At 34.1% G+C, this 18693-nt stretch overlaps 1 protein-coding gene across 2 annotated transcripts in view; it reads right to left on the bottom strand.

Annotated features, from left to right (window-relative positions):
- The window catches only part of PRDM15 (PR/SET domain 15), a 184523-nt gene that overhangs the window by 123616 nt on the left and 42214 nt on the right, over positions 1-18693 (bottom strand). For both annotated transcript variants that reach the window (XM_074213837.1, XM_074213838.1), the window contains exon 5: positions 16994-17246. In XM_074213837.1, the coding sequence (XP_074069938.1) occupies positions 16994-17246 (253 nt within the window). The remainder of the gene's footprint in view (positions 1-16993; positions 17247-18693) is intronic.

The following is an 18693-nucleotide window of genomic DNA, read 5'->3' as shown; positions in this document are numbered from 1 at the left end:
GTCACTTAACACCATTGCCTGCAAAAAAAAAACCCCAACAAAAAAAAGAAATGTGAAAATATATTTATGAACACATAAAACAAGAAAAGGCATCAGAACACATGTAAGAATGATAAATGAAAATAAATAAGCATACTGATGAAGACAAAGAAATAACTATGAAAATTGGTATCACTAAATTAATATTTTCCTACTAATAAGCAAATATTTGTTGCATTTAAATGTCTTAAGTTAATAATAAATAGTCTTTAAAAAAATGTGAACTAGACAGGTAAATCTGAGAAATGGCTAAATAGAGAGATCCACTGAGTATTAAAAGGTCAATACAAAATAAGAACTTGTCTAAGGGAGGGTGCCAGGAATCTGTGATTAACTTTATCCAGTAGAATCTTTTAATCAAACACTTAAATATTTAATCAAAGACTTAAAGGCATAATCATCAAATTTACATATAACAAAAAGTGCAAATGTAAAGCATGTTCAATGACTTGGTCATGGTCAAATTGATAGTATATACTTGAGGACAGGATTTAGGACCGGATCCTTCTAGCTTTGCTAGTAGAAAGAGATTGATTTTCTTTCTTCTATGCCACATTGCCAATGATAATATAATCTAATAAAATGAAGGGTAGAAGTATAAAATCTCTTTATTAATATAATAAATTCACATAAGTCATCAGCATTTCCATGTGCTACTTATAAAATTCAGTAGCAAGAAACAGAAAGAGAAATCTCATTTAAAATAACTGTAGACAATCTAGAATACTTGGGAGTTTATCTGCCAAGACAAAGCCAAGGATTTTATGAACATAATTACAAAACACTTTTCACACAAAAACAAATCTAAACATTTGGAGCAATATTAACTGCTCAAAGGTAGGTTGAGTCAATATAATAAAAATGACAGTTATACTTAATAATTTATTCAGTGCCATACCAATCAAGCTACCAAAAATTTATTTTTAGAGCTCAAAAAAATAGTTCATTTGGAAGACAAAAAGTCAGAATATCAAAGGAATCAATGGAAAAAAATATTAAGGAAGCTGGATTAGCAGTTCCAGATTTCACACTATATTATCAAGTGGCAATCATCAAAATAAATCCAGTACTGGCAAAGAAATAGAAAGGTGGATCAATGGAAGAGATTTGGCACACAATATACATTAGTAAATTTCCATAGTAATCTAGAGTCAAGCTTTCTGGGTTAAGAACTCACCATTTGGCAAAAATTGCTAGGAAAACTGGAAGCAGTTTGGCAGAAACAAGCATAGATCAACATATCATACTATATACCAAGATAAGGTCAAAATGGATAAAGCATTTAAAAATAGTTATATCATAAGTAAATTAAGGGAGCATGGAAAAATGTACCTTTTAGATCTATGGACAGGAAAAAAGTTTAGGACTAAACAAGAGATAGAGAGTATTACTGGAAAAAAGATAATTTTGATTACATGAAATTTAAAAAGTTTTTGAGCAACTAAAACCAATGTAGGAAAAATTAGAAAAACAAAACTAAAAAATTTAACTTGCAAATTATAAATTTAAATTGTAAAAGAATGACAAGTTTCTCTGATAAAGTCTCATTTCTCAAATGTATAAGGAAAGAGTCAAATTTATTTTAAAAAAATAAAATAAAAGCCTTACCCCCCGTGAATAAATGGTCAAAGGATATGAATAAGTTTCCAGTAGAAGAAATCAAAGCTATCAAAAGACAGACAGACAGACAGACAGACACACACACACACACACACACACACAAACACACACAGAAACAAAGCTGTTTTATCTGTTTGCTTTTATCAAGAAGTCTTAAGTGATCTTAACACTTAGTGAATAAAGAATTTTAAGGCTTAATTTTCTGCTCCCTTATAATTACAAATAACATAAAAAAATGAATATAGCAAGATCCAGAAAAAGCCTTCACTAGATCCATTCATCTCTACCAGCTAGCTCCTAGATCTCTGCTGGCTCTGTAGTTAAATTATTTCAGAAGGTCAGCCATAAGCAATACCTCCACTTCTTTTTTCCAATCTTCTTCTCAACTCTGTGCAATCTGGCTTCTAACTTCATCATTCAAACAAAACTGATCTCTCCATGGCTATTGATTATTATCTTTCAACTGATAAATCTATTAATTTTTTTATAATCCTCATTCTTTCTGCAAGCCTCTGGCATTTTTTTTACTTCTCTCCTCTCTAGATTTTCATGTCACTATTCTCTTGTTGTTCTTTTCTGATCTATCTGTTCTTTTTTTTTTTTAAAGATTTTTCAAGGCAATGGGGTTAAGTGGCTTGCCCAAGGCTAGGTAATTATTAAGTGTCTGAGGTCGGATTTGAACCCAGGTACTCCTGACTCCAAGGCCAGTGCTCTATACACTGCACCACCTAGCTGCCCCTGATCCATCTGTTCTTCATCAGTCTCTTTTGCCGAATCTTCATCCAGGTTGTGCCCTCAGAGTCCAAAGGGACTCTCTTCTGGCACTTCTCTTCTACCACTATATTGTTGCACTTGGTGAACTCATCTTCTACATATACAATTATCATACCTATGCTGATGAATCTCAAATCTATTTATCTCGCCCTAACCATCAGGCACACCATCTCCAACTTCCTTAAACTGTATGTCTTTTAAACTCCTTAAATTCAGCGTTTCCAAAACTTGAACTTGTTATCTTGACTCCAAAATTCTCCCCTCTTCGTACCTCCTATATTGCTGAATAAAGTGCCACCACTTTCCCAGTCACCCATGCTCAGAACATAGTATCATTTTCAATTCCTCATTCTCATTTTCCATAGTTATCCTTTGTAAAATCTCTCAAAAATCCTTCTCTCCTCTGATACTGCCACCATCTTGGTGAAAGCCCTCATCACCTCACACCTGGTCTATTGAAATAGCCTGGTGGTTTGGTGTCTTTGCCTAAAATTTCTCCTTACTCTAGGTCATCTTCCATTCAGATATTAAAGTGATCTTTCTAGAGTACAGATTTGATGATGTCACCTACCCATTCAATAAGCACCAGTGGCTCCCTGTTACCTTCAGCATCGAAATTAACACCGTTTTGACATTCAGAATTACCTTTATAGTTTTCTTACATATTATATACACATACCTCTTAGCTCAGGATATTTTCAATGACTGAAATATTCTTCCTCCTCATATCTGTCTCCTGACTTCTCTATTTCCTTCAAATCCCAATTAAAGATTTCACTTTTTATAGGAAGGCTTTCCCACCTCTTAATTCTAGTTAAGACTTCCAGTTTATTTTGTGTATAGATTGTTTGTACATAGTTATTTATATGTTATCTGACCCATTAGACTTTAAGTCTTTGACTATAAGCCTAAAACAATTCATGGCAAATGGTAGAAGCTTAATAAATTTTTATTTATTGAATGACTGACAACAACTTTCAGTCTGTACTTGAAAATTATTTACAAAAGCTCAGGGGTGGCTAGGTGGTGCAGTGGATAGAGCACTGGCCCTGGAGTCAGGAGTACCTGAGTTCAAATCCGGCCTCAGACACTTAATAATTACCTAGTTGTGTGGCCTTGGGCAAGCCACTTTACCCCATTGCCTTGTAAAAACCTAAAAAAAAAGCCTACTGCTCCCTTATATTTGTAGATAATTCTCATAAAGATTTTATGGAGCTGAGAAAGTAGGCATATGGACAGCTACTGACATCATCTTGATGACCTTTTTGCTAAAATAATATGGTTTATGATCCTCCCCCCCCAATCATTTCTTCTATTCAGTATCTTGAAAATCAGTTTCTCAAATCTTTCAAAATTGTCAACCTCTGATGTTTAAATTCTCATTTCCTCTCTTCTCCATCTCATCTCCTCGGTCAGATTATGTTCTTTGCCTTGCCCACTTTTTCACTTATTTTCAATCTCTTCCCTCTCTATTGGGTCATTTCTTAACTGCCTACAAACATAATCATGTCTCCCCACTCTGAACAAAACAAAAACACAACAACCCCATTGGATACTTACATTTCCAATCAGTCTATATATCCTGCCCTTTGTACTCCTCAAAACAGCCATCTTGTGCTTGTACTTTAATCTCTTCTCATTCTCTTCTTCACCCCTTATAATCTGATTTCTGACCATAACATTCCACTCGAACTCTTTCTTCTCTTCAAAATTACTAATGATCGCCTCGTTGCCAATCCAATAGCCCTCTCCTAGTCCTCAATCTTGACCTCTCTGCAACCTTTGATAATGTTGATCACTCTCTGCTGCTTGGCAGTACCTTCTCTCTAGATTTTTGGGACACCATTCTCTCCAAATTTTTCATTCCATCTGGTTGCTCTTTATCTCCTTTACTAGATCTTCTTCCCTCTAACCATAGGTGTCCTAGGTCCTCTTCTCTTCTGCCTTTATTTATTTTCCTTGATCTCACCATCTCCCATAGATTTAATTACCATCTCTATCCTGATGATTCTGAAATCTATCCATAATGACCAAATATCTCTACTGATCTCCAGTCTCCCAACTTCAATTGCCTTTCAGCCATCTTGACCCAGATAGCTATAGGGCATCTTAAACTCAATATGTACAAAACATAATTTATTATCTTTCTCTCTATGCCTACAAGCAAAATAGGAATCATCCTGAATTTCTAGCTATATCTCACTACCCCACCTCCTGATTGATTTAACCTTTGCAAGTGTCTTAAATAGATCCTCTTCTCTCAGCTGGCATTGTCACTACTCTAGAGCAGGCCCTTATTACCTCTAACCTCAATTATTATACTAGGCTGCTAATGAATCTGCCTGCCTCTACTCTCTTCGCATTACAATTCAATTACTGAAGTGATTTTTCTAAAAATATAGGTCTAATCATTCCACTCCCTTCCACAACCCATTCATCAAACTCTAGTGACTAACTGTTGCCTCCATAAGCAAATATAAAATGCAGTATTTGACATTCAAACCCATCATAACATAGTCCTCTCCTAACTTTCTTTCCTGCCCCCCCCCAAGGCAGTGGGGTTAAGTGACTTGCCCAAGATCACACAGCTAGATAATTATTAAGTGTCTGAGACCAAATTTGAACTCAGGTCCTCCTGACTCCAGGGCCGGTGCTCCTAGCTGCCCTTCTCCCAACTTTCTACTCTTCCTACATCATGCTCCACAACAAATACTCTCTGATCTAGTGATAATGGTCTCCCAATTCTTTCACAAACATGTCAGTCCATCTCTTGGCTCCAGAAATTTTCTCTGGCTGTTCCAGAGAACACTGGGCCATTCTTCTTCCTGCTCTCAGACTAACTGACCTCCCTGACTTCTTTCCCACTCCAGGAAGCCTTCCCTATCTCTCTTAATACCAGTGTTTTCTTTCTTTTAACTATTTTCTATTTATCCTGTATATAGCTTGCTTTGTATATATTTGTTGCCAATTGTCTTCTCTTTTAGACTGTAAGATCCTTGAGGGCAGGGGCTAACCTCTTTTTTGTATCCCTAGTACTTAACTCAGATGATTTAATAATGTTTATATCAGGGTCTAAATGGGATCTTTACATTGCTGTAGATAATGACACTATATAGTTATTGATATACTGAATAATCTGATCCATATTTTACTCAAAAATCATCCTCCCAGTTTTACCTATAAATACTTATAATATGACTTAATGGGATTACATATGGAGTCATCTACAAAGCTGATTTTCCTTCTACTGTTGTTTCTATTTCGTTAATCAATGCTGCTCATAATCTTTCATCAATTTTCGCTGCAATATTTTAAGAGTTTATATTTGAAAGTAGTGTTGTGCTTGGCTGACATCATTCCATTTGGTAAAGAAATGTGGTTTTTTCTTTCTTTTGGACTCCTCATTGCTCAAATCACTTTGGGGTAAACTCTTCTTTCAGAATTATCTTTAGAATCAGGTTATACAATAAATATAATAAATTAATTTAAAGTCAAAGGAAATTTTCCTTTGCCTATTATCTTTTCTTCTTCCTATTCTTTCATTTCATTGTCTTTCTATTTTTTAGCAGTGTCAGGCTAACCATAATCCAATAGTCTAAAGATCCAGAAAGAAGCTGTGTGACTGACTGTTGGAGTGGTCCAGAGACTTGAGGTCAGAGAAGCAAGATATAGTAGGAATAGAAGAGAAAACTTGTTATGGTTACACTACCGAGAAGATTGTCTGATATGAATTCATTTGTATGCTAAAGCAAGTAATTACCTTAATCATATACTTCAAGGATCCAAAGATTCTCTTGGGTATTCCCTCTTATAATACAGATCATAATCCTTCTATAATTTGCCAAATTGTTTTTGAGAGTTGTTGTGGTCAAATAATTAAGCATCATCCTCTGGTTAATCTAGTGAGGTTAGATCCCTAAACTGAGAGAATAATTCAATAATCTTAGATTAATTAATTCATTGACCTATACTCTCAACCATTCCAGCTTGGAAGATCTGTCAGGTCTTGTTCTCTGTTTGTATAGCCTTTGAGAATTCAGGGTCACCTCCATTCCATGTGAGGCATTAGTAAAGGACTTTAGGAGAGAAGTGTTAAGACATTAAGTGGCTATAGAAGGATTGAATGGTATAGTTGCAAATAGCCATAAGTTGAGTATCATGCTAAGTCAACATTTTATTCCTATATTTAAAAAAAAAAACTGGGGGCAGCTAGGTGGCACAATGGACAGAGCACTGGCCCTGGAGTCAGGGGTACCTGAGTTCAAATCTGGCCTCAGACACTTAATAATTACTTAGCTGTGTGGCCTTGGGCAAGCCACTTAACCCCATTGCCTTGCACAAAACAACAACAACAAAAAAACCTGTTCTTAAGAAGAATAAGTGAATTTTAACTCTATAAGAAGTATATAAGCTTCCACAAAGCAATAAGATGACTCTATAGTCTGTGATCAAAATTTAATGCCTGATTTATTTAAAAGAAATAGGAAGCAATATTAATTCTTTCTATGTATTGTTTGAACTAACTTCAAAGAAGCATCAAGCATTAAACAGAGACACGGGACACGGAATATTAGAGACGGAAGGGACCTAAATTCTAACACAGAACATTAGAAGAGAGTCTAGAAGGATAGAGTGCAAGACAAAGTGAAAAGTACAAAAGACTTAAAAGCCCAGATTTTTCCCTAAATGTGATGAACAGAACTAGACAATCGCTAAACTTCAGAGCTACTGCAACTTCAGTTCCATTACAAACAAAATGAATGGGCAAGGTTAAGTGACCTCAAAGGTTCCATCATGATTTAATATTCTCTTAAATTCAAAATGCACTAACATTCTAAGTTCTGTTCTAAGGACCCTTCCGGTTCTGACATTCAATGTTATTAGCACCATTTTAACTCTAAAATTCAATGTTTTAGTCTCCTCCAAAATCAGTGTTCTACATTTCGAGAACTCTTTCACCTATAAAATTCTGTAAGCTATTATTCTAATTATAGGCTCTAATAAAAAAAAAATTTCATTTAGTGAGTTTTAACTCTTAGGAAATTTTTATGTATAAATTTTAAAAAATAGCAACTAAATTCCAGATCATGGTTCTTTCTACTATAAAATGCAATCTATTTGATAGAATTTTCTCATTGTGCTAGTTAAATTTAGGACAATTAATCAATAACACACCAGTATATGGCTTCTTGGGTTTTCTTCAAGTCAGTAATATCTCAACACTGCACACTGGTCATGTCTCCCGTTTATGGATTTGTTTTAGGGATTAACTGGCCAAGTCATAAAAGGCTATGGAGGCTATGGTTCAAAGAAAAAATGAACAATTTTGAATACATTAAATTTCCATACCATCACAGAATCTCAGAGCTAAAAGGAGCCTTAAAGGTTATCAAGTCCAATTATACATAAACAGAGAACAATATCATCCACAACACACATCTGACAAAAGCTTCTGCTTAATATATTCTGTAATTGGGGAGTTCAGTATAAACAAGAGAGGCTGTTTACTTAGCATTATTAAATTTTCACTGATGTCTTTTGATAGTCTAATTTTCCCTAAATATTATTTCTTCCCCTATATTATTTATCCTATGTATCATAGAAAATTTTTTAAGAAGAAAGAGGAAAGAAAAAAATATCAGCAAAAAATAACAATTCACTAAAAAACAACAAAAATATGCAATGTTGCATATTCATGAACTGTCTACTTTTTTAAAAAAATTTAAATTTAAAAAATTTATTTTTCCAACTACTTGCAAAGATAGTTTTCAATGTTCATTCTTTTTTTTTTTTAAGGTTTTTGCAAGGCAAATGGGGTTAAGTGGCTTGCCCAAGGCCACACAGCTAGGTAATTATTAAATGTCTGAGGCCAGATTTGAACCCAGGTACACTCCTGATTCCAGGGCCGGTGCTCTATCCACTGTGCCACCTAACTGCCTCTTGACATTCATTTTTTGTAAGATTTTTGAGATCCACATTTTTCTTCTTCCTTCCTTTTCCTTTTGCCCTCCATTTGAAAGTAAGTAAACTGATATAGGTTAAATATATTTCCATATTAGTCATGTTATCTCACATGTTTTCTTTGTTCTTTGTAATTTTCAGCATTTTTAGTTATTTTAGCTCTTAAAGTATATTGTTATTACTGTTGTTCAGAAGTTCAATCGTGTCTGATTCTTCATGACCCCATGTACCAAAGCATATTATACTGTCCATGGGTACTGGAGTGATTTGTCATTTCCTTCTTGAGTGTATTACATACAGCTAGTAAGTGTATAAGGTTATATTTAAACTCAAGTCTTCCTGACTCCAGGCTTAAGTGCTCTCACTGATTTATCTAGCTGCCTAAATGTAGATATATACATACACATATATAATAAATCAAAATGTTTCTAAATATGCAAATAACAAAATGATAAAATTAAAGTCTAAAACAATCTAAATTAAAGTCTAAAAAGTCTAAAACATATGGAATCAAAATTTGATGCAAATTTCCTCTTAATCCTGATAGGAATTAAATGACAAAAAATCATTAAGGAGGCATTTCAAATCAATGTAAGAATTTTTGTTCTCTAAGTAACATTAATATATCTGCCCTTGAAACCTGCATGGAATAAAAAAATCTTTCAGTTCCCAGAAATATTCCAATGACCTAGAGAAGTACCCAGCAATTTCATAAAATTTCCCCTTGAACTAAAATCCATCTAATCAGAGTGATTTAATTAAAATTAAACTCCAAGTTCAGTTCTGTTTTTTTGCACAATCTTCTAGAGGGCAAAAAAAGGAGTCATGATGTGATGTAAATGATATGACTTCTAATTACACATCCCTCACCTCATCAATGAATATTATACAAAGATTATTATTTTGTAGAAAAAAATTAGCAAAAAGTATAGGAATATGGGTAAAAATCTCAGAGAGAAAGAGATCAAACTGAAGAAAATAGTGAGTTCCATATCACTAATCTTAATGATTAATTCAATTTCCTAAGTCTCACCTGAAAATAACCAATAAAGAGGTTATCTTAAATGGCAGAAAATTTGTAATTAAATGATTGATCTCTGTGTTCTGTACCTTTCCCATTTTCTCTTTTTCTGCATCTCTCAAATTTGTTAGTCGGACCTCCTGGGTTCTTATTAGGGTCCTGCTCTCAATACCGAGCACTAACAAGAGTTCAATTTTATCCTCACTTAAGATACCTGCATTTAGCTATTCTTAAGCTATTCCTAAAAAGTTTTTCCCATTAAGAACCAAAGGAATAAATAATTAGAATTTTCAGGTACTGTAAACAAGTTCCAGTATTAGTGACAAACTACAGCAAAATCCTATCTCTTTACTACCAATATTCTTCTATTAATGCTATGTGGCAGAATTAAAACTAGCTTAGAGTGGAATGGAAAGAGAAATGATAGACATAGGTAGGCTACAGAATACTATCTATGATGACTTACACATAAAAGATTCAAAAGGAGGTGGACCAGTTACATTAAAAAAAACAACTCAGGGATCAAAGACAACCCTCAGGTTCTGCTATAGACGATGCTATCCACATTCAGAGGGAAAAATCCATGGAATCTAAATGTTCACTTTTTAAAACTTCTCTTATGATTTTTCCTTCCTATCTTATGCTTTTCTTTCTTTCCCTTTACACATCTCTTACCTCATCAATTAACATTATATAAAGATTAATCTTTTGTAGAAAAAAATAATATGGTTAAAAATATGAGAAATAGATCAAACTGAAGAAAATAATTACTTCATATGACTAAGATATGCTAAACACACACATATATATACATATACAACTTTTAGCAGACTGTTCACCATCATGGGGAAGGGAGAGTAGCAGACAAATGTGGAACTCATAAATCTGCAAATGAATGAATGTTGAAAAGCTACCATAGCATGCAATTAGAAAAAAAAATAAAATTTCCATTAAAAAACCCAACAACACCAACAAAACAATGAACAATTCAATTCTTGTACTGGTATAGAGAGTGTGTTAGATGTGTCTTCTTAAAAAACTATGGTAAGATACAGAAAAAAAGCAGATAGTATAAAGGCATGAAAGGTTACAAATCTACACTGGTGGAAGTAATGATATCAATAAAATCATAAGTCCATCAATGTAGAAAAGTGAATGGAGGGAGGCTGGGGGCGCAGTGGATAGAGCACTGGCCTTGGAGTCAGCAGTACCTGAGTTCAAATCCAGCCTCAGACACTTAATATTACCTAGCCGTGTGACCTTGGGCAAGCCACTTAACCCCATTGCCTTGAAAAATCTAAAACAAAAAACAAAAAACAACAAACAACAAAAAACAAAAACAAAAGTAAATGATAGGCAGTAAGACAGATAAAAAAGAAGAGAACATTGCCCACTTTGCAGAAATATACAGTGCATAGGAGATACAAAGGAAGGTAAAAGAATTCCTGCTCTCTCTCAAGGAGCTGAGTTTAATGAGACAACATGAAAACAACTATGTAAAATAAGATATAGATAGGATAAATTGTAGATAAACAATAGAAGGAAAGAAGCAGCATTAAGGGAATGATAGAGCTGTCAAAAAGAAATACTATATAGAATTTTCCTGGAACTAAACATAATGATGCCAACAATTATTAGTATTATTAAGAAAATATATCATAGTAGGTAGGTTGTAGGGTATTTTTCTTGGTAAATTGTTGGCCTTACCAGCCAGTAGCTTGGAAGGTAGCAGAACATACATACTTTACAAGTCCACTGACTGGACTCAAGGTTTTCTGCAGTACTGGCTAAAAGTAAAAAAAAAAAAGTGAACAGCAATCAGTTAATCCTACAATGAAGACACCCACAGTACAGATTATACCAATATAAATTAATGATATTTTGTAATTTATAACACATGCACCAATGTGCTAGTGAAATTCTGAGATTAAATAATTAAATTTCAATAAATTTAAATTCATCCACAATAATCCATTCAAATTTTTTAGTATGTCAGTGGTAGGTTAAAATGAAAAAAGTATCCTCTGAGAATCAGTTTGCGACATTTGTATCCACTGAATTCCAAAGAGTGATATAAGAGTCCTATGTACTTATGAGGAAGATAGAGGGGTCATGACAGGATCACCATTGTTAAATTGTAACAATTAGTGCCCTTCAGAGTCAGCTAATAGTACACTTCACTGTTTCATCTCCTTATGGAAAACTGCTATATTTGGATATTTAGGTAAAATTCTATTCCCTTGTCATATTCCATTCCAAAAAGAAAGGAATCAGAGAAAAGATAAAAGATAAAGTGTGTGTGTGTGTGTGTGTGTGTGTGTGTGAGAGAGAGAGAGAGAGAGAGAGAGAGAGAGAGAGAGAGAGAGAGACCCTTTCCTTGTCATGACTTCTTACTATTTTTGTTACTATAACAGAGGGGGTCAAGCATACTTCAAACTTTGGCACTGTAAGAAATCTCCTAACCAATAAAAACCCAAAGCTTTACATTGAGACTAGGAATCAGGGTTCTAACTTTATCTTTCTCCTTTTCCAGTTCTCTCTAGCAGATTCATATAAGCATTAAGTGAGAAGGCAGTATGGTATCATGGAAATAATTCTAGATTGGGAACTGAAAGACTCAGATTCCAATCCTAAATCTGCTGGTTATTCTTTCTCTGGCTTCTTAACCCATTTGGTTTCTAAAATACCATATCATTTGGAAAATGAGAAGTTGTATTAGGTGACTTTTTTTTTTAAGGTTTTTTGCAAGGCAATGGAGTCAAGTAGCTTGCCCAAGGCCACACGGCTAGGTAATTATTAAGTGTCTAGACCGGATTTGAACTCAGGTACTCCTGACTCCAGGGCTGGTGCTCTATCCACTGAGCCACCTAGCTGCCCCTAGGTGACTCTTAAGAATCCTTCTAAATCTACTCTCCTGTGATAGCTTCCCCTCTACTTCACAATATTATGATATTCCAAATGTAATTCTGTAGAATTCACATTTGCATTTATGAAGAAAACCACTAGGATTTAAATAAAATTTGTTCAGAATTACATATTTTCTATATCTAAAAAGCTATGACCTTTCATTCTCTTCAGGCTTCTTAAAAAGTGAGAGAAAATCTCTCTTAAATTAGAATGTTGCAGCTTTTATTTTGCATGCATTTAGCAGTGGAGGATTTTTTTAAAAAATCACAGAGCTTACATTATTTTGTCTCTCCTATCTCTATATGCATTTAATACATGCTTATTTAAAGCCTTCTCTTCCTTTAGGGTTCAGCTCAGGTGCCAACTTCTTCCCTAAGATTTCTTTTATGTAGTACTCTCATTCTAATTTAGAAAACATATTCTTTACATACTTTAACTGTCAAAATAAAAATCTTTGAGAGAAATTTTTTCATGTTTGTATTCTATTTTTTGAGGGGAATAAGTATAATTTGCATATAACTTGTTAAATGAATAAATGATTAGTAGTTATATTAACTTATATATATACATATACATATATACATATATATATATATACATACTACATCTGCATATGAACAAATTTAAAAACACTGTCTTACACGTAATAGGGACTTGACAAATAATTTAACTGAATCGAATCTTTAACCTAAATCATTTCTTCTTAACTAAATGACATCAGGATTCTTCCAGGTTACCCAAGTTGAAATTTTGAAGGCAACGTTTATTTCTTCCTAATTCTTAACTCCTAAATGAAATCTAGTATGGAATAAGCTGCTGGATATTATTCTTCTTCTCATTTCAATTATTACTATCACAAGATTTTTACCTGGACATTTTTCCCTGAATCTTTTAACTGATCATAGATTTCCAATTATAAGGGATCTTAAAAGGTCAATGAATTCAATCCTATTGCTTTAGATATGAGGAAACTAAGATCCAGAGAAATTAAGTATCTCAACCAGGGTCATACTGCCAGTGACTGGGGAGAGATTCAAACAGGGTCTTCCTCACTCCGTGTTTGGTACTCTATTCATAATACTCTGCTGTAGCCTGTGATTTTCTTGTGTTTAAATATTTCCTTCTCCAACTCATTAATTAATCAGAAAAATTTTCTTAAAACACACTTTTGATGTTTTAGTGACATTACTTCATTATTGTTTGTGAGGAAATATGCTCTGTTTGAAGAACAAAATGACAAAATTCCTAGGAATTTCAGACAAAGAGAACATTTAAAAAAGCAGAACATGTCTATATAAATCAACATTTATAGATAGGCAAACACTGCATTGCAAAAGGAGTCAACTAAAATAATTTTTAGCTTCAGATGACTAAAATTTAGTTTCAGAAGCCTGAATAACTTATTTTAATTTTTTTTTATTTTAATGGGCAATAAGTGCTGGGTCAAGACTCAGGAAGACCTGAGTTCAAATCCAACTTCAGACATTTAATTAGTTTGACAAATCATTAATCATTTCCTCATCTGTAAAATAATCTGGAGAAGGAAATGGAAAAATGCTCCATTATCTTTGCCAAAAAAATCCCATATGGGATCATAAAAAGTCAGACATGACTGAACACTTCTTGTTACAATATTCCTGCTTCTCTTGGGTAATTGATTTGTTTACTTTTTTACTTGTCATTGAATAATTGGATTTTCAGTGTAGACTTGGAAAACCTAAAAGATTGTTCAAAACTGAACTCCTGTCAAACCCTCACAACATTCCTATTATTGCTGAAAACAACACCATAATCCTAGTCACCAGATTCATACCTTCAGTGTCATCCTCAATCCTCACCCACTCTGATTCCACATATCCACTTTTTTTTTTTGCAAGGCAATGGGGTTAAGTGACTTACCCAAGATCCCACAGATAGGCCAGATTAAATGTTTGAGGCCAAATTTGAACTCAGGTCTTCCTGATTCCAGGGCTGGTGTTCTATCCAATGCACCACCTAGCCTCCCGATTCCATATATTCAAAACTGGTCAGGTTTCTTCTTTTCTACCTTCTTAAGGTCATATTCTCTTCCCATCACACTTATCAAACACACAATCACCATTTTGCTGTCTGAACCACTGTGATAGCCTTCTGAAAGGTCTCCCTGTTTCAAATCACTCCCTACTACAATACTTCACTCCTGTTGTTTCACACTAAAGTATAGGTCAAATGATGCTATAATCTACTCCTTTCTCCCCTAGCTTCCTGGCCATTAACTCTAAGGGATCTCTCTCTCTCTCTCTCTCTCTCTCATCTTATAAAAGGGACTGCAGCTCGATACAAAGATCAGGAAATCATTTTGTTGAATGATATTTGAATCGTTGGGACCCTAATAGGATCACCAGGTGAAAATAGGATAAAGGGTCCAGGACTTGAGAGACAACCATGATTAGGGGAGTGACATAGATGAAGATTCAGCAAAGGAGACTGAGAAAGAATTTTCAGACAGGTAGGAAGAGTACTTAAGAGATGAAAGGGTATTCAGAAAAAAATATCTAGTATCAAGAGATGCAGAGAGGTCAAGAAGAATAAGGATTGCGAAAATGAATGAGAATGGAATCAAGATAGACTCTTTATATGATATAGGAATGAAGGAAATAGATATTGAAGAAAATTGCCTAAAATGAAAATGATCTCATTTTTTTGGTGAAAAATGAGATAAAGTCTTCAGCTACAAGAAAGGAGATTTTTAGAAGTTTAAGAAGGTACATGGAATACGGGGCAGCTAGGTGGCACAGTGGATAGAGCACCAGCCCTGGAATCAGGAATACCTGAGTTCAAATCCAGCCTCGGATACTTAATAATTACCTAGTTGTGTGGCCTTGGGCAAGTCACTTAACCCCATTGCCTAGAAAAAACCTTAAAAAAAAAGAAGTATAGGGAATAAATTAGGAAGGTTTGAAAAGGTCACCTTGTTGAAATCAAGGTTCAACTGAAATTAATTTGTAGAGGACCAAATCCACACAGTTAGGATTTTTTCCCAGTTCTGATCAGTAGCATGTCAATAGGAGCAATATGAGGTTAGCTCCTTAAAGGAAGGACTAAAGTTTTTGCCTTTCTTTGTATCCCTTCACTTAGTTCATGGCAAACAGTTAATATGTGTTGACTTTCACTTCTTGGTGCTGTCACATTATTACTGTGTTTTATGATAACTTTTTGTGATAATAAGCCTGTTTAAAAGAACACCCTAAAGCTGAATTAATTCTTTAAACTAAGTATTAGATCAACATTTCCTCCCCTCCTCCCCCCACTTTTGTGGACACAAAACATAGTTCCAGGTCTGAACTATAGTAATGGGTTTTAAAGTGACCACCTAGGCTTCTAGCTTATCTTCCTAAAGTACAGGTCTAAATCCATTAAAGGCAGTTCAATGGTGCAGTGGAGGGAATGGGGAAGACTAAGAGTGTCAATTGGGTCTATAACACTTACTGAGCTGTACAACCCCAGGCAAATCATTAAACCTCTGTCTATCTCATTTCATTTGTTAAAGTGTCAATAAAAATAATACCTATCATTCAAGGTTATTATGGGGATCAAATGAGATAATATAAGTGTTTAGCAAAGTATCTGCATCATATAAATGATTGTCACTGTTATCACCTCCATCATCATCAAGAATTTATCTCTTCAATAAAATACAAACTTATAAATTTGTCATTTAAAGCCCTTCACAACTTGACTCTTTTTTTTCTTTCCAAACTTTTTAAATTCTGTTTCCACTCCAAATAGCCAACTTGGTATTCCCTTGGATATTTTTCATCACTGAAAAATAACAGACTCCTCCCTTTCACCATCCCAGGGAAATTAAAAAGTTTTGCTGTATTTTCAAAGAGAGAAAGGAACTGCTACTTCTTCTTGAACATGGCTCATGGTTTCTTTCCAGTGGGAAAAAAAAGATTCTCACTTATGCAAAGTCCATTTTACATGGCAAACTAGTAATCAAAAAAGTTTAGTTGGACAGCTAATAAACAGCAGAATGAAGATGTGAATTCTAGTCCTGTGACTCCAAAGTTAGGAAGAGTTTCCACCACACTACAACTGCCTCAGAGTATTTTAATAAAGCACGAGAAAATAAGAGAGTGAGGAAAAAGTCCAAGACCAAGCTGACAAGATTAGAATTTTTTCAATTAAAAGATGAAAGACACATTCTTACATAAATGAAAAACCTTCAAAGCAACATATTAGCCTTAATAAACCAAAGATAATGTTATTGCTACCTGGTTAGCAGGTCTAGAACTTTTAAGTTATTTTTTCAGTACTAGTTTTAGTTATTTCTTTAACAGTTTCTGGCCTGATCCCTTTTTTTTTAGTTAACTGTAAACATTTTCAGGGTAGATGATACAGAAGAAAAAAAATGAAGAAATTTCCTCAGGTATAAATAATTTTTAAAATCACAGGAAAGTAAAATCTATGTTTTTTTTAAAAAAATAAGTCACAACCAAATCAAACTACCCCAAAGACAAAAGCCTATCCTTCTTTTAAAAGGTTAACCCATATGTATGAATCAAGCTTCTTTTATTAATTTAGCATTCTTTACTAGTTGTGTACTACCATATCAGCTAAAGGCACAATGGATACTGGCTTGCTATACATCCATAAGGGGGGGTAAATGTCTATCACTCCCTCACATACCATGCACAATATTGGAGACCTGCTTCAGCACTGGCTTCTCCATTTTTTTGGCATAAAAAGCTGCATACCACACTCGCAACTCGGTGCCTGGAGGAATGTCCCGGGAGGTAGTGAAGTAAATGTCATTGTCATGCTGAAAGGCAGTCAAGTTCTGATGTTCATATTCTACTGCTGGCCTCACCATCATCATCCAGTTGCAGTCATCCTCATTGGACGTATCAAAACAAACTGAGTGTCCATCTTTCTGGAAAACCTAACAAGTGAAAAGGCAATGGTATTGTTAACTACTCAAATAAATAGGGAAAAATACTACAGAAACCTTGACACAAAAATCAAAGCAAAATACCTATGTTAATAACTTTTTAAGGGCCATGAGAAAGGCAATAATAACACATTGATGGACCTTCATAGCTTGTCTAGATGCAAAAGCTCTGATGCCACAGAGGTGACATGGTATGCTAGGTAACATACTGTCTGCTGTCTGAGAACTAACCTATACAAAAGTTTCATTACAAGTAGTACTGATACATTCTTTCACCATAGAAACCATAGAACAAAAAAAAAAATACAAAGTTAAGTCTCAATCTTAAGGGGCAGAGAGTGCCAGAAATAGTATAGTTATTAGGTCATTCATAAGTCTTAACTTTGATATTGGTACTTTGAAATGTGACCAGTGTTATCTTACTTTGGAGGAAAATGAACAATATCAATATGATCAGAAAACATAAAGAAGTCATAGATAAATGAAAAGACTGATTGTTCTTCCAAGTATAAACTGTGAGCCAAAGATATGACCAAGTTTATTTATGAATACAAAGTCAACCAAACCCATCACCATAGAGATGATTTCATTCAAAAGCACAAGCAAAAAGATAATAAAAATTGTCCCATTTTCCTGAATTTCTGATGCAGACAATGTAGTTAGTATAATCAAATGATGAGCTTAAGAAATTCCTCCAAACCAAGTCAACATATACTTTGATAGTTGATGACTTTATTGTAACAAAGATAGAAAATGTGCTTCAGCATATTTTTGCATGAATTTAAATGTTTCTTACTATTGTTTATTCCAAAACATGTAAGATATCAAAAATCACACAAAAAATGAAATTGACTATATCTTAACATACAGAAAACAGCTGGTTAATGAGTGGATGTCATTTCAGAAGTTGTTTTCAATCAGAGCACTGACTAGTGAAAGCAAAGTACAAAACTAATTATCAAACTTTAAGAGGGGAAGAAACAAGCATTTGGTAAGTGCCTATTTTGAGCTCAGGCACTGTGTTTTGCACTTTACAAATATTAACTTGCTTGATCCTTACAACAATCCAGTGAAGTAGGTACTATTATACTATCTCCATTAATGTTGAAGAAAAAGAAGTTAAGTGATTTGCCCAGGTCACACAACTATAAAGTGATTTGAACACACGTCTTCCTGACTCCAGGCTCAGCATTTTATTCACTATGCTACCTAGCTGCAGAAAGAATAAAGATAAGAATGTAATATGATTATAATAATTTTAGTCTGAGCTCTTCAAAATGCTATTGAAAAGAGGTTAAAAAAATAAGAACAAATTTTTTTTAAAAGATGAAACATAAACTAACAATAACCTCCCCAAATCATTAATAATCAAAGAAATACAAACTCAAACAACCTTGAGGAATTCCCATTCAATTAGAAGAAATTCATTAGAAATTCA

Source organism: Macrotis lagotis, chromosome 1 (assembly GCF_037893015.1).
Source record: "Macrotis lagotis isolate mMagLag1 chromosome 1, bilby.v1.9.chrom.fasta, whole genome shotgun sequence".
NCBI classification, from domain to species: Eukaryota; Metazoa; Chordata; class Mammalia; order Peramelemorphia; family Peramelidae; genus Macrotis; species Macrotis lagotis.
The sequence above is the reverse complement of the archived record's forward strand: the minus strand, read 5'-3'. Positions and strand labels throughout refer to the sequence as shown.